This window comes from Pan troglodytes, chromosome 12 (genome assembly GCF_028858775.2).
Source record: "Pan troglodytes isolate AG18354 chromosome 12, NHGRI_mPanTro3-v2.0_pri, whole genome shotgun sequence".
NCBI lineage: Eukaryota > Metazoa > Chordata > Mammalia > Primates > Hominidae > Pan > Pan troglodytes.
The window spans coordinates 35,599,478-35,612,812 of record NC_072410.2 but is presented as its reverse complement, the minus strand read 5'-3'; the positions used below and the strand labels follow the sequence as shown (position 1 = coordinate 35,612,812).

Genomic DNA, 13,335 nt, shown 5'->3' with positions numbered 1-13,335 from the left:
TTTGATCTGCCACTAGATGGTGATCATTGCAGGTGTGTGGCTCAGCCAGTGGGTCTTTCAAAGAGATGGCTGGAGCTCTTCCAGGTATGATAGATAGATTAACAGCTACAGTATTAATACAGACACACAAGCTGTCCCAATGATTCAAGACGTATCGCAAACCACATGGATTTGATTGCTATCTACACTCTTTCACACTTATTTGTACATATTCCCTGAATTGCAACATACAGGGGAAATGTACTCACTCTCTCAAGGCCTCTGAGGTTATTAGCTCAAAGGCTCAGAGCAGTAATACAAACACAGACTACAGTTAAAGATTTGGGGGCTGCAAAGTGGCATCTGGGAACAGATTCTACCTATGATGCAATTTAACAAGTAGAGCCCCTTCTTACATTAAGAGGATACTTGAAGCCATGCCTAGCCTTTTGATGATGCACTGATAACTCTCCCAAAACAGCCCCCACTCCTGGCCTCATCATGTCCCTTTCTTCTACCTTTGAGCTACCTTTGATTAGGGACCCAGCATGACCCTTGCTTCGTAAATCCTGCATCAATTGCATCTCACATTCTTTAGGGTGAGGGAGTGCTGGGTATCCATAGGAATGTTCTTGGCTTGTGTGTGTATGTGTGTGTTGGGGAGGGGGGAGTTCAGCTGAAATAGAGACAGAGTGATGGCCTGGACATCTTGTTCCTTAGTGGTAATTTTTGTCATCCCCTTGTCTGAAATCTCCCAGCTCAGCCTCTTTCCTGGACCAGGAGCTCTTTGGCTTGAGCTATTTCATTCTTCTCCCTTTCTCACTACCCTTGTTTATTCAGATACAAAAAAAGAAGGTGCCTGGATGCTTACTAAAACCACTAACAATGGAAAAATTGACATCTTCCTGGAGTGGAGAAGGGCTTATCTACAGAAACATGACTGTGAAGGTCTGTGAAGCTCAAGTCTACGATCCTAATCACTATATCACATGGTCACACAGTTATGTCCACCCTGGCGCCTAGATTGATCTCTTAGGAGATGCAGAATGGATCTACTTTTTCCATATTTCAAGATGTAAGACATCAACATCGGCTGTCATGTGTTTCCTGAATTTTTTTTTTCTCCGAGATGGAGTTTTGCTCTTTTGTCCAGGCTGGAGTGAAGTGGTGTGATCTCGACTCACTGCAACCTCTGTCCTCCACCCCGGGTTCAAGCGATTCTCCTGCCTCAGTCTCCCTAGTAGCTGGCATTATAGGTGCCCACCACCATGCCCAGCTAATTTTTGTGTTTTTAGTAGAGACACGGTTTCGCCATGTTGGCCAGGCTGGTCTGGAACTTCTGACCTCGGGTGATCCACCTGCTTTGGCCTCCCAAAGTGCTAGGATTACAGGCATGAGAGCCACCGTGCCCGGCCTGCTTCCTTAATCTTTTCTTCTCTGCCCAATCATCTCCAATAGGTCAATAATGAAGCAGCCTAATTGTCTGGGGTGACATCTGAGGTTTGTTGTCTCACAGCCATGGAGATTAAGAATGTGGACACACAAAGAGTGAGGTTAACAGCAGAAATTCAACAGGCAAAATAAAGAGAATAGCTTTCTGCTACAGAGAGGTGTCCCAGAAAAATGGGTTGTTGATCCACGCTGAAATGAAGAGGGTTTTATAGATGAGCTAGTGGGGAGGTGGTGTCTGATCTACATAGGATGTGAAAAATGGGTTAGGACCAGGTGTGTCATCTGCACAGGGCTCGAATCTCTGACAGCCCCCACCCCAATCTTTTATTATGCAGGTGGGTTCTCTACCTGAGCTTCTCTTTGTGGCCCATTTCTTTTTTACTGTACACATGCTAACAAAAAAGGGAAGGCAGAGCCCCATGTTGGACATGCCTGGCCCCCAGGTAGCCCTTTTCTATTGGTGCAGCTGCCGGCATCCCCTGTGCAAGCTTCCAGCTTCCTTATCTATGTTTGCAGTTCGGTCTTCCAGGCTGCTCTTTGCTAGAAGGAAATGATTTCTAGGGCTGCTTTTTGTTAGAAGGGAAGTTCTGCTGCGCACTCTTTTGCCCTCACTCTCTGCCTAAATAGTTTTTTTTTTTTTTTTTTTTTGAGACAGAGTTTTGCTCTGTCACCCAGGCTGGAGTGCAGTGGCATGATCTCGGCTCACTGCAACCTCCACCTCCCAGGTTCAAGTGATTCTCATGCCTCAGCTTCCCTAGTAGCTGGGATTACAGGCATGCACCACCACGCCTGGCTAGTTTTTGTATTTTTAGTAGAGACGGGGTTTTACCATGTTGGCCAAGCTGGTCTCGAACTGCTGACTTCAAGTGATCCACCCACCTTGGCCTCCCAAAGTGCTGGGGTTACAGGTGTGAGCCACTGTGCCCAGCCTAAATAATTTTTCTATCTCCTGTATCAATAAGAAATCTTTTCAAAACTCTAGATGTGCTTTTTCTCAAGACAAAGACCAGTAGTTCTCAATGGAGGCAAATCTACTACATAGGAAGCATTTTAGAAATGTGGGAAGAACTTTTGTTTGTCACAATAATTGCAGGATGCTACAGGCATATTCTTGGCAGCACCAAAGTCATCAAAAAAGGGTTGGATTTCAGTAGGGGGAAAAACAAACTGGGAAGGGCTGCAGCAAAGGCAGATGGGCAAAAAACTTTTACATAGGATTTATGTTGATACGTGACATATGAAGGCCTTATGCCCCCTTCCCCACCAACAGTCTGGGAACTACTGTCAACTCTGTGTCCTTAATCCTGGCCAGAGATGCTAGATCCTCTGAGAAGCAGGGGACAGCCTGGTACAATGAAGACTCTCTGCCCACCCTGCACAGCCTCAAATATCTGTATATGCTTTTCAGGTAGGCAAAAAGCCAGTTTATGATTGTCTGAGTCTGGAAATCCATTTTGTAAGTAATCGTAAAGTAGTTTTTGTAAAGTTTTAATATACGCTGAATTTTCCAGCAAGGCAACTCCTTGTTAACCAAAGAAAGATCATACTTTATTTTCTTTAGAACTCCCCTAAGAGTCGCTCACCATTTCAGAAAATTATGGTCACAGGCAACAATATGGTATTTGTGTCCTCAAAATCAATCTGCATTTTTGTTCTCACTATCATAGTGATTCCACTTAGAGGTACAAACATCTAGCCATTTTATCTCATCTTCTAATATAGTTGTACCCAAGCATATGCATGGTGAGCACATTTACACATTTAATTTACAATAAATAGATATTACTACAAATTAACTTTGATTTTCTTTCACCTTTGTTAGATTAAACTAGTCATTTTTCTTAGGTATAAGAACGAATAAATTATATTATGTAAGAATTTCACTTTAAAGTAACAAAAAGCATGTTACATAATATTTACTATAATGAGACTAATATAGTAAATATTTACTATATTTACTATTGCTGCTGTGACAAAATATGACAAATTTAGAGACTTTAAAGACATAAATTTATTATCTTACAGTTCTGGTGGTCAGAAGCCAGAAATGGACTTTACATGGCTGAAATCAAGGTCCGCAGGGCTGTGTTCCGTCTGGAGGTTCTAGGGTAAGAATCTGTTCCCTGGCCTTTTCCAGTTTCTTGGCTCATGGCAGCTTCTTCCATCTTTAAAGTCAGCAACGTAGCCCCTTCAATATCTCTCTGACTCTGACCCTCTTGGTTGCATTGTCGCATCTCCTCTGACCCTGGCCCTCCTGCCTTCCTCCTATAAGGATCCTCATGATTACATTGGTCCTACCAGGATAATCTAGGATAATCTTCTCATCTCAAGATCCTTAACTTGATCACATTCACAAAGTCCCTTTTGCCATGTAAGGTAACATATTCACAGATCTAAGCATTAGAATCTGCACATCTTTGGGGCCTGTTATTCTGTCTACCACCCTTTAATAATATAATAACCATTGTTCTGATAAGGTTGAGGCCCACAGGTATAATTAAAGTCCTGGGCTTCCTCTCTCCATATGGTCTTGGGGCTGGTAAATTTCTTCCTTGTCCATGGCTTGGGCTGAACCTGCTCCAAGAGTGCCTAGTCTGGGGAACAAGCTCATCTGAGCCAGGCTGAGCCCCTGGCCCCTGAGGGCAGACAAGTTATTGCAAGACCCTGAGTTGCCAGGCAATGTAGATACAGGGTATTCATTGGGAGTCAACCTGGATTGAAAAAACCTTTTTTTTTTTTTTTTTTTTTTTGAGATGGAGTCTCGCTCTGTCACCTAGGCTAGAGTGCAGTGGCATGATCTCGGCTTACTGCAACCTCCGCCTCCTGGGTTCAAGTGATTCTCCTGCCTCAGCCTCCTGAGTAGCTGGGACTACAGGCGTGTGCCACTACGCCCAGCTAATTTTTGTATTTTTAGTAGAGACGCGGTTTCACCATGTTAGGCAGGATGGTTTCAATCTCCTGGCCTCGTGATCTGCCTGCCTTGGCCTCTCAAAGTGCTGGGATTACAGGGAAAAAACCTTTTTAATATTTCCTCTCCTCTCCTCTCCTTTCCTGAAAACCCCTCCCCTCCCCTTCACTTCGCTTTCCTTCCCTTCCCTCCCCTCCCTTCCCCTCCCTCCCTTCCCCTCCCTTCCCCTCCCCTTCCCCTCCCCTTCCCCTCCCCTTCCCTCTTTTTTCCTGAGACAAGAGCTTGCTCTGCTACTCCTCCCCTCCCCTCCCCTCCCTCCCCTTCCCTCTTTTTTTTCTGAGACAAGATCTTGCTCTGTCACCCAGGCTGGAGTGCAGTGGCACGATCATGGCTCCCTGCAACCTCTGCCTCATGAGCTCAAGTGGTCCTCCCACCTCAGCCTCCTGAGTAGATGAGACTACAGGCATGCGCCACCATGCCTGGTTTATTTTTTGTATTTTTGGTAGAGACAGGGTTTCACCATGTTGCCCAGGCTAGTCTCAAACCCCTGGGCTCAAGTGATTCACCCACCTCGGCCTCCCAAAGTGCTGGGATTATGGGCATGAGCCACTGCGCCTGGCCTTCTTTCTCTCTCTCTTTTTTTTTTTTTTTTTTTTTTTGAGACGGAGTCTTGCTCTGTTGCCCAGGCTGGAGTGCAGTGGCGTGATCTTGGCTCACTGCAAGCTCCGCCTCCCTGGTTCACGCCATTCTCCTGCCTCAGCCTCCCAGTAGCTGGGACCACAGGCGCCGGCCACCACGTCCAGCTAATTTTTTGTATTTTTAGTAGAGACGGAGTTTCACCGTGTTAGCCAGGATGGTCTCGATCTCCTGACCTTGTGATCCACCTGCCTCGGCCTCCCAAAGTGCTGGGATTATAGGCGTGAGCCACTGTGCCCGGCCTCTTTCTCTTTTTTTAACTCTCTGTTTTGTAGAACTGTTTTTCCCCTTGGGAGCATGCAGTGTTTACTTTTTGAGGCACCTAACTTTACATGTCTTAAGTTATTTTGCTCTTCAGGGTACATCAGAAGCTGCAGAGATATTCTCTTGCTGTCATGGCTATGTATTCTTACCTAAAAATCAGGATATATGATCAGACAATGAACTTTCAACATGCTTCCAAGAGTCGAAGGTGTTTTGGGAGATTCAATTGGTTGAAGACATGTTAAAATTTCTGGTACATCGTGATAGTTTAGGGAGGATAATGTGACAGAGTAAATAAAATAGAATAGCTATCACTTAATGAGTACTTTATGAAGTGCTAAGTGCTGTGTTATCCCCTTTATACATATTATCTAACTCTCACAATCCAGTGAGGTAGAAATTACCACCCTTGTTTCACAGGTTCCATCTCAAGTGGTAGTAGCAGGCTTAGAATTCAAACTCAGATTCATCTGACTCAGAAACCATACACTCAGAAAAATCCAGGAAATGCCCCTGCCCACTGCCCTCCACCCCCGCCATCACTCGCACCCCCCCCCACCCCCACCAGGAAATAGATGCATCCCAGGAACTAAAAATCTTACATGGAAGTCAAGCCAGAGCTCCAGATCTGCAAGTGTATTTCTTTTAAACCTCAGTAAAAGCTGCCTGATAGCCAAGAACAGTGGCATTTAGTTCAACGGGGATTTTAGATTCGTCTTTCCAGTGTCCTCACTCCTGAGTAAGAAGAAGGACAGAGCACGTTGGTATTTTCCTGGCGGCAGACACATGTTAAAGGAAATTTGATAGAAAGATAGAGATGGGGGTTGCTATTTTTATAGCCTGCCTTGTCTGTATCCAGCCTGCCTCCAGCATACCAGCATCACCAGCAGTGCTAAGAACAGGGAATTCCATGCTGTGGAGTAGGGGTGCTGTAGGAGCCCCAGGTGATACTGGAGAGGAAAAATGCCCCCTTGGAGTCTAAATAGTACTGTTATGTATATGCCAAGGGCTCAGTTTAGTTTCTTCTTCTTATTTATTTATTTATTTATTAATTTTTTGTTGAGATGGAGTCCCACTCTGTCGCCCAGGCTGGAGTGCAATGGCGCGATCTCGGCTCACTGCAACCTCTGCCTCCCAGGTTCAAGCAATTCTCCTGCCTCAGCCTTCTCAGTAGCTGGGATTACAGGTGCCCGCCACCACGCCCAGCTAATTTTTGTATTTTTGGTAGAGACGGGGTTTCACCATGTTGGTCAGGCTGGTCTTGAACTCCTGACCTCAGATGATCCATGTGCCTCGGCCTCCCAAGGTGGGGATTACAGGCGTGAGCCACCGTGCCCAGCCCTCAGTTTAGCTTCTGCTGCTAAACAGTCCACCCTTGGGAGAGAGACTGAAAAGGGTGGGGCGAGGGCCCATCTCACTTGAGAAAGTGCAAGCCTGACAGCTGAAGGGTCCCAGAGCAGCAAATATCACCTTGTTTCTCTTGGACCATTCCAGCTGTCTGCTTTTGATTGACAGAGGCATCTGGCTGCTAAAAATACCCTCCTGACCAAATGTTCCCTACTCCAACTAAAGCCGAACAGGATTGTTGCAGTTCAGAACTTAGCACATACAGATAGCTTCTGCTTGCAATGGAACCTCTCAAAACTTTTCAGGCCCTATCCCATATTAACCCATGGTCATTTTCTGTTCTGTCGGCTTTGCTGGGTGATGAATGAAACCCTTCCCAGTTCACTTGTTCTCTTGTCTGTCCCATCCCCACCTCCAGGAAAAGTAGCAGAGGGGGAGGTGAGGGCCCAGTAGCTGAGAGCGAGTAGGGAAGGGGAGGTGGCTTGTCCATTTATAGTCTTGCTCTTTGGGATGCTGAAGGTGCTGAAATAGCAATGACAAGAGACTTGGCTCAGTGTTAAATAAGTGCCGCGCTGGCCTGACAGACTCTGAGATGACAATAGAGAGAATGGAGAACGTGGAGGTCTTCATCACTGAGGGCAAAGGAAGGGGTCTGAAGGCCACCAAGGAGTTCTGGGCTGCAGATATCATCTTTGCTGAGCGGGCTTATTCCGCAGTGGTTTTTGACAGGTATGAAATGTGGGGAGTTGCCTTCTCTCCTGTTGGTTTGGCTGGGGCCAAACTCTAAAATACTTTGCTCTCAAAAATCATCAGGGGAAGGGATAAAATTCATGTGCTCTTTTTTCAACAAAATGGCACTTCTGAGAGCTAATTTTTCTGGCATAAATTTTTCTGCAAGGGATCATTGCCACTGTGATTTGCTGTGGCTCCTAGAAGGGTGGTGAAGGTGAGCAAAGGCTTCGGGGGCACTTTCTCCCAACACTGGCCAACTTGGCTGAGAGGGTGTGCTGGGAGTGGAAAGGTGGGTGTGGTGCTGTGGGAAACATTTTCCGACAGAAAGCTCTATATTTTCGGCTTTCTTTTTATTATAAATACATTAGCAGATAAAGTAATTGCTGAGACTTTAAAAATTATGAACTATTTATATATTTATAATTATGAATAACCCAGGAATCCACTTTCCCTTGAAAAATCTGAGTATCACCCAATCCCAGTCCCCTCTGTCTTTCCTCAGATATTACCCCTGCTATTATTTCAATGTATTTCCTTCTAGAATGTTCCTGTGCTATTACATACATATATCTGCACTTATCAAGATGGATGGCTGTAGTTTGTCTGTTTTTTTTTTTTTTTTACAGAAATGGTGTCATACTTCAGATGTCATTTTAGAACTCACTCTTTTCCCTAAACAACACGTTTTTGATGTCTATCCTTGCAGGAACTTTAAATCTATAGATATTTCTTTTAAATTCCAAAGATCTATTTCCTTTATAGAGCTATCCATATAGATTCATATGCCATATGAATCATCAATCTTAATTTTAAATATTTCATCCTATAAATATATGACATTTTATTTATCCATTCCCCTATTGAGAGACAATTGGTAGTTTTTAATTTTTCGTGAAATAAAATGAAAATCCTTGATCGTGTCTACCTGTACATATGTTCGATTGTTCTCCAGGGCACAGGACTAGAAGAGGAATTGCTGGGCCGTAGGATGTGATGTTTTCAGTTTTATAGGCTCTCCAAACAGGCTCTATTAAATTTACATTCCCGCTTCCTCACGACCTTGGCCACACTAGACTACCAAGCTTTTAAATTAGTAATAAATCTTCATTTTAAACAAACCTACATGGTGATTACATTAAATTGTCAATATTTTCTGAGATCAAGGTTGGGGTGACCTGCTTGACATCTATGTGGTTTGAGTCTCATAACCTAGGCTTTGTGGTTGGCTGGCTGCACTGACCACCCTGGGAAAGGGCACTGCTTCCCACAGATAACTTGATTAGTATTCACATTCTCTTGTCTTCCTGCCCACTAAGACCTTCAGGGAAAAGGGTGTGAACTGGGGCATATGGCTCACCACCACTTGAGGAAAATAAGGGGCTGAGGTGACTTTTTCAGGGGGAGCTTGTCTTATTTCATTAATCTGTGTGTGTGTATGTGTATGTGTCAGGGGAGGGGTGAGTACAGTTAGGGAGCCAGCTGGATTCAGAGTGAAAACAACCCAGAAACACAGGGACTGTCAACACTAATTCTGGCGCTGCCAGTGAGTTACTGCCTGGCCTTGTGAAGAACATCTCCATTTGCTGCTTCCAATTCCCCAAAGTCAATCTAGCCAATCAGTTCCATTTCAAGAAGGTTAAAGTTGAATGGGCTTTCATTCCATTATAAAAGCAAGGCATTGTCATTTTAGAAAATTTAGAAAGATAAGACATCACACAGCGATAACCACTCTTAACATGTTGGGTATCTGTTTTCGGTTTGTTTTAAAACATAGGTTTCATTTGGCTGTAATATACTCATTATACAAGCTATTATGCTTTTTCATTTAATAATTTTGACATCTTCTGTGCTATTATACACTCTTCAGAGACATAGTACTTAAGGGCTACGTCTTCTTCTATTACCTGCTGATGACTGGCCATTTGGATTGTTTCCATGTTTTTGTTATTATAAATAATTTGTCATTCATTTGAAGTAACAACTATAAAAACACCTTCATATACATTGCAGATAAATGCTACATAAAATCATATATTATTTTTACAATGGTAATAAAAGTGGGATAATTGGTATAAATGACGTTTAAAATGATTGAAAAAAAATCTAAAAGAGATAGTTTTTTTCAAAAAATGCTTTACCCAAACTTGTCACTGCATAGATGAGGGAGCTGTGCTTTCTTTGGTTATACCAGAGACAGCCCAAAGAGGCATTAAAGGAAAGTTTTATGCATTTTAGGCTCCTGGTGAGGCTCAGCCACCATAGATGAGAAACTTGATTGCAGAGGTGGGACTGAGTCACCCACAAAAGTCACTGTACAAAACTGGCTTGTTTTAATCCATCTTACTGCAAGACAGGCTTTCCTACTCTTCCACACAAATGTGGAGAAAGATTTTATTTTTAGTTGAGCACTGCATTAAATGAAAATTAATTCTTTCAAACAGTGTGTATTATATATTCTAACATATATATTATATGTTATATTGTATATATTCTAACATATATTATATAAAGCATAGCAATAAATCAACACCAAACCAACTTAACTAGAATATTCCAATATGTTACATCTTCTCTATCCTGTCGCATGCCTGCTCCAAAGGTAATTATCCTAGGTTTTGTGTTATATATTCTACTGCCTTTTAAATAATAGTTTTGGCCGGGTGTGGTGGCTCATGTCTGTATTCCCAGCACTTTGGGAGACCCAGGAGGGCGGATCACCTGAAGTCAGGAGTTCAGGACTAGCCTGGCCAACATGGTGAAACTCTGTCTCTACAAAAATATGAAAATTAGCCAGGCATGATGGCAGGTGCTTGTAATCCCAGCTACTCAGAAGGCTGAGGTGAGAGAATCGCTTAAACCCGGGAGGCAGAGGTTGCAATGAGCCAAGATCATGCCACTGCACTCTAGCCTGGGTGACAGAGCAAGACTATTTCTCAAAAAAAAAAAAAAAGTAATAGTTTTATCACAGTCACATATTTCTAAACAATGTATAATTTAGTTATGTTTTGTTTTTGATCTTTTAAACAAAGGTACAATATTATATGTGGTTTTATGCCACTTGTTTCTTTCACTGAAATGTTTATTATTCATCTGTATGGTTTTGTGAAAGTAATAAAATGAATAAACTTTGTGTGTGTCTGTGTACCAAATTTATTTTTCCATTCTCCTGTGAATGGTTGCTATGAACATTTTTGCTCCTATCTCTTGGAAAGCAGATACATGAGGTGTGTATCACAGAAGTGTAATTACTAGGCCAGTAATATATGTGTTATTTGGCTTTAAAATATAATGCCATACTGTGAAATGCTGGTTTGTAAACCTGAATTGTGTCTTTGTTAGAATGGGCTTTGTTTAGCATTAACAGTAACAATCCAGGCCCTTAAATTATGGTCCTTAGTCTGGTTAGGATCTCTTCACCTTTGATGGTTGGAAAAGCAGGTACTCTTCTTGAAGGTAAGAGAGCAAGAATAAAGCTGGGAAAATTCTTTCAGGCCTAGCTATTATGTAGCACTTGGATTAAGTGCTAGGCATGACTAATCAATCAGGCACACCTTCCTCCTGAACTCCAACTTGGCCTCAGAATCCCTTCCAGCAGGTCCTCCAGGGGGCTACTACCAATCAATGAGAACTAGCATTTAAAAATGAAGTCTATTTGCCATCCTCTTAGGTGTTGTGGTTGGGTGCTGGAAGGGAGTGAAGTACCGTTACCAAGGGGTTGCCTTTTTTGGACACAGTATTTTATGGTAGTTGAGATACTGGGGGTGATGCATGAGTGGGTAAAAGTTGCTCTCTGCCCCTTTAACTCTCCACTCTGAGAGTTTCCAGTTCTCAGGGGGAAAGTGAGTGGGAGCTCTGTGGTACCTTAGCCCAAGTGATCCTCCTAGCTTCTACATAGCATGGGGCCAAACTGGGAATTCGCAATGCTGGGTTTTGTTGTTGTTGTTAAGGAAGAAAATAATAATTCTCTGCAATCTTACCATTTGGAAAAAAAAAAATCCAGCTATTAACATTCTGGTGTATATCCTCCTTGTTTTCTGATGCAAATACAATGCATATAAAATATTTTCTTGATTCTGATGAGTTATAGGTGGGGTGGGGGTCCTGGAAGAAATACTACATTATTATTGTTATTATTTTTATTTTTTGAGATGAAATCTTGCTCTGTCAGCCAGGCTGGAGTGTAGTGGTGAGATCTCGGCTCACTGCAACCTCTGCCACCTGGGCTCAAGTGATTCTCCTGCCTCAGCCTCCCGAGTAGCTGGGACTACAGGCGCATGCCACCACACCCAGCTAATTTTTGTATTTTTAGTAGAGACAGGGTTTCACCCTGTTGCCTAGGCTGGTCTCGAACTCCCGGCCTCAAGTGATCTGCCGGCCTTGGCCTCCCAAAGTGCTAGGATTACAGGCGTGAGCCACTGCGCCTGGCAGAAACACTACATTAAATATATGCTTTGATTGTAAGACACAAAATGTCCCTAAATTCTGGATATTAAAATATGGGAAAAGAAGTTTATTTCAGAATGGAGGGAAAATGGGACATACATAATATGCTATATTTATCAATTCCAGAATACATATTTTAACTTCTCTGAAATCATAATGTATCCTAAAATCTATGGCTCATTATGGTTTAATTGGCAGATTTTTTTTTATTTCTTAGTAGTGAATAAAAATGGTGCATTTAATAATTTCAGGTTCAATGTAATTAAGTTGTATACACTTTTTCTCTCAAAAAAGTTGGATTATTTTGTAACCTGTTTTATTTACTTCCTAATATGTTGTGAACAACTTTCAAACCATTAATATCCTTCTACACCATTTTAATGGCTGCATAGTATTCTTTTTGTTGACTTGTATATTAATTTAATTAGATGCCATATATTAGTTTTTATTTTCATTTTAGATTTTGGGGGTACATGTGCAGGTTTGCTACATGGGCATGTTGTGTGATGCTGAGGTTTGGGCTTCTAATAATCTGCTTGCCCAGGTAGTGAACATGGTACCCTATAGGTAGCTTTTCAATTCTTCACCCTCTCCCTCCCTCTCCCCTTTTGGAATCTCCAGTGTTTATTGTTCACATTTTTGTGTCTATATGTACCCAATGTTTATCTCCCACTTCAAAATGAAAACATGTTATTTGGTTTTCTGTTTCTGCATTAATTTGCTTAGGAGAATGGCCTCCAGTTGCACCCATATTGCTGCAAAGGACGTGATTTTGTTCTTTTTTAACAGCTGTGTAGTATTACAGGGTATATATGCACCAGGTTTTCTTTATACAGTCCACCATTGATGGGCACCTGGGTTGTTTCCATGTCCTTGCTACTGTGGATAGTGCTGTGATAAACATATGAGTGCAGGTGTGTTTTTGGTAGAATAATTTATTTTCCTTCAGGTAGATATTCAGTAATGGGATTGCTGGGTCGAATGGTAATTCTAGTTTTAGTTTTTTGAGAACTCTCCAGGCTGCTTTCTACAAGGGCTGAACTAATTTGTAGATGCTATGTTTTGGAGATCAAGGGCGTGCTCTTCTTTTTCCTAGTAGATCTTCCCATATATCTCTGATTATGTATTAAAGACAAATTCCTACAAGTATAAATTTTGAATTCAAAATACATTTTTAAGGCTTTTGATATAGATTTCCAAATTACCTCACCAAAGGAGATCATACATTTTTCTACTAGCAGCACAGGGGTTGTCTCCTCATCCCAATACTGGCCAACACAGAAAACTATTTCACTTTTTCATGTTTGTCAACTTAATCTGTTAAAACTTTTTTTAGTATTGTTTTAACTTGAATTTTTTATTATTAGAGAAGTGAAAGTTTTTTAACATTTGTTCTTTTATGAATTGTTGTTTTCTTTTGATGCCCTCAATTTTTAAGTATATGCATAACTCATTTGTTTATTACTCCTTTATGTCTAGTTCTCCCCTCTATTACCTAGCTCGATGCACATAAC

The 13,335-nt window shown here is 42.1% G+C and overlaps 1 protein-coding gene across 4 annotated transcripts in view; it reads left to right on the top strand.

Annotated features, from left to right (window-relative positions):
- SMYD1 (SET and MYND domain containing 1) overlaps nt 1-13,335 on the top strand; it is a 57,359-nt gene that overhangs the window by 5,025 nt on the left and 38,999 nt on the right. For 2 of the 4 annotated variants that reach the window (XM_016948914.4, XM_054677998.2), the window contains exon 1: nt 7,173-7,375. In XM_016948914.4, coding sequence (XP_016804403.2) covers nt 7,239-7,375 — 137 coding nt within the window. In that variant the 5' untranslated portion in view covers nt 7,173-7,238. Of the gene's footprint in view, nt 1-819; nt 928-3,456; nt 3,540-7,172; nt 7,376-13,335 lie in introns of those variants that run through there. The other 2 variants (XM_063788985.1, XM_016948915.4) reach the window with 2 other exon arrangements.